The 2,959-nt window shown below is 32.3% G+C and overlaps 1 protein-coding gene across 1 annotated transcript in view; it reads left to right on the forward strand.

Annotated features, from left to right (window-relative positions):
- The window catches only part of LOC105159807 (MAP3K epsilon protein kinase 1), a gene marked incomplete in the record, with an annotated part of 42,544 nt that continues 40,135 nt past the window's right edge, over positions 551 to 2,959 (forward strand). The window contains 7 exon segments of the mRNA XM_020693523.1: positions 551 to 842; positions 934 to 1,068; positions 1,261 to 1,281; positions 1,679 to 1,752; positions 1,830 to 1,920; positions 2,010 to 2,093; positions 2,399 to 2,500. Coding sequence (XP_020549182.1) covers positions 783 to 842; positions 934 to 1,068; positions 1,261 to 1,281; positions 1,679 to 1,752; positions 1,830 to 1,920; positions 2,010 to 2,093; positions 2,399 to 2,500 — 567 coding nt within the window.

A 2,959-nucleotide genomic window follows, 5' to 3' on the forward strand; every position in this document is an offset into this window, starting at 1 on the left:
AAGTCTGTTGAAGTTTTTTGTTTGTGAATTGGAGTTTAAAGTTTGTTTTATTCGATTTTGGGTTTTCAGACCTCATATTGCAGAAAGTTCATGATTTTTTTTGTTTGATTTTGTTAAGTAATGTGAAGATGTTTATCTGCAAATTATGTATTGGATTTTTCTCCATTTTTTGGATTTTTTTCCAACTTTTTTTATTTATTTTGATTTTATTAAAAAGTTGGGGGATAAAGTACAAATGGTTCCATACGTTGGGGGTTGATTGCATTTAACCTTATAATTTTATGAAATCCAAAATCGTCCTTAGACATGTGTACACATACAGACTAAATATTTTGTCATTATTTCTTAAAAAGTTACCAAATACAATAAAATTAAAAGATTGAGTGAAAAAGATTGTTCCATCTTATTTATTTTTGTTTTTCATAACTTTTAAACAAAATGTTTTCTGTTTTTTTTTTTTTTTTTTATTTGGTGTTAATGTGTGACATTTCTGTTACAAATGCTGCTTTGTGAATTTATAATAAAATAATAAAAATGGAAATGAAGAATGAATTAGAATACGGATCCTCTCCTCCTCCAGCCCTACCTCTTTCACGCTGGAGATTTAGACCGCTGGTCAGCACAGGGAATTACTCTTCTGCTCTCCCATCCGTCGTTAATTGTGCTTCGGATGCACCTACCAGACTCAAGTATTTTTTACCTAATTTCTGTCAGAGATTAATATAAGATATATAGTAGAACTTTTCAAAGCTAGGTTTCAATTTTTCTAGCAATGTGCAAAGATGACTCGGCAAATGACAGCCTCTGCTATCAACAAATCCAAAACTCTGGACAACAAATATGTAAGCATTGGTATAATGTCTTTAAAGCGTAATATATTGCCTTTATCTAAAGCTTTTGTTGAATTTTTATAGAGCTCTATTGACATTTCAGATGCTTGGGGATGAAATTGGGAAAGGGGCATATGGAAGAGTGTACAAGGGTTTGGATTTGGAGAATGGAGACTTTGTTGCAATTAAGCAAGTCTCCCTGGAGAATATTGCTCAAGAGGATCTCAACATTATCATGGTACGAATTTTCCTTTTTAAACCACCCAAATATTTTCTATGAAACCTTTTCTTTTCAAAAGTATAATGGCATTTGTTTTAATTTGTTTGCTATTGTATGGTCGGGCTTTTTTTGTATAAATTTGGACTCACGTTTTGTTGTTTTTTCCTTTTCGGGTACTCCTTCAATCGTTTGTGTTGTGAATTTTGGTAGCAAGAGATTGATTTGCTCAAGGTAAATTTTTGTTGTTATATCTTCTCGAACTATAATTACTTTGTGAACTTTCGTTAGTTGCATGTCTTGAGATCTTGTAGCCGTTCATATCTGCATGGAGGTCTGCACTGTATTCGTACTATTTCATACTATTACTAAGTAATGTTAGTTGGCATGCGCCTCAAAATGTTTGTCCTCTCAATGAGAGCTTTTTGATGTTCAGGATTTTGTGCGTGCAAAAGTTAATAATCTCTTTGACGGACTCTTTCTCATTTTGTGAAGTTTCAATGGTGGACTCTACTACGTTCTTTTAACATTGCTTTTAGTCTTTTTATGCTGCAAACTTTCAAGAACGAAACGTACCATACTGACATAGTTTCCGCTTAGTATCTCATTGATGCATACCCATTCTTTGTAGAATCTGAACCATAAGAATATTGTGAAATATCTTGGATCATTGAAGACAAGGACTCATCTTCACATAATACTAGAGTGAGTCACTTCTTTATTACTTTCTCAACTTGTCAAAATCATAAAGCTTTTAGTAACATATATTTATTTCGTTGAAGGTATGTGGAGAATGGTTCACTTGCTAACATTGTTAAGCCAAATAAATTTGGGCCTTTTCCAGAGTCATTGGTGGCTGTTTATATAGCCCAGGTTCTAGAATTCATATCATACTTCATGAGTTCATTTATGTTTATTTATTGTAGTTTCAATTTTCAAATACTATAATATATTGTGATCAGGTATTGGAAGGTTTGGTATATCTACATGAACAAGGTGTAATTCATCGTGATATCAAGGGAGCTAATATTTTGACAACAAAAGAGGTGTACTTTCTAATTTGTTTAAGTTATCTTCCGTGTTGTTGCTTGATTATATTCATGTTATTTTGTCATAGTAATCCTCCTTTTCTTTGTTAATATTAACATGGTCCAAAATATTAATACGAGATTGTGTTGCATTTAATTTGAAATAATGTATTTGGGTTTGAGTTTAAGCTTGTTGTCCATTTGTTTTCTTAATCTGGGTTTTATGCTTATGTACAGCCAAGTACTTTTTCATGATTATGTTGGGCAAAAGGAATTCACTCTTGCTGAAGAGGGTAGTTCCTCAATCTAATTTATACTTCCAGGGTCTTGTGAAACTTGCAGATTTTGGGGTTGCGACAAAACTAACTGAAGCAGATGTTAATACACATTCAGTTGTTGGAACACCATACTGGATGGCCCCTGAGGTACATCTTCACTCATTTTTCGAGTCTCAAATTAACTTTCGTTTAATGAAGTCAAAATTCTAATTTTGCTTCATCTATGATCCTTTTACGAAGTTTGGAAACACCTCAAGGCTATTAATTCATTAGTAGATTTGCAACAGATCTATGGAGGTATCTACCTTATTTGAAATTGCAAATATGGTCGACTGCAAAATATGTGGTTAAATATAAAACTTAGAATAGATAATATGGCTATGATTCTTTACTAGAATTCAGCAGGGTTAGGTTATGGGTTAATAACTATGCATATTGACTGTTAGTCTCTGGTGCATCCTTTTTAGTAATAAGTCTAGCTGATAGAAATATGATTCACTGGGTTTTTGCTTTGGTCAATTTATTATAGATATTCAGTTCATGTGACAAATACATGTTTATATCATTACACTTGATAGTTGAGTTAAATTTAATTTTTCCTTCTCT

Source organism: Sesamum indicum, linkage group LG4 (assembly GCF_000512975.1).
Source record: "Sesamum indicum cultivar Zhongzhi No. 13 linkage group LG4, S_indicum_v1.0, whole genome shotgun sequence".
Taxonomy (NCBI): domain Eukaryota; kingdom Viridiplantae; phylum Streptophyta; class Magnoliopsida; order Lamiales; family Pedaliaceae; genus Sesamum; species Sesamum indicum.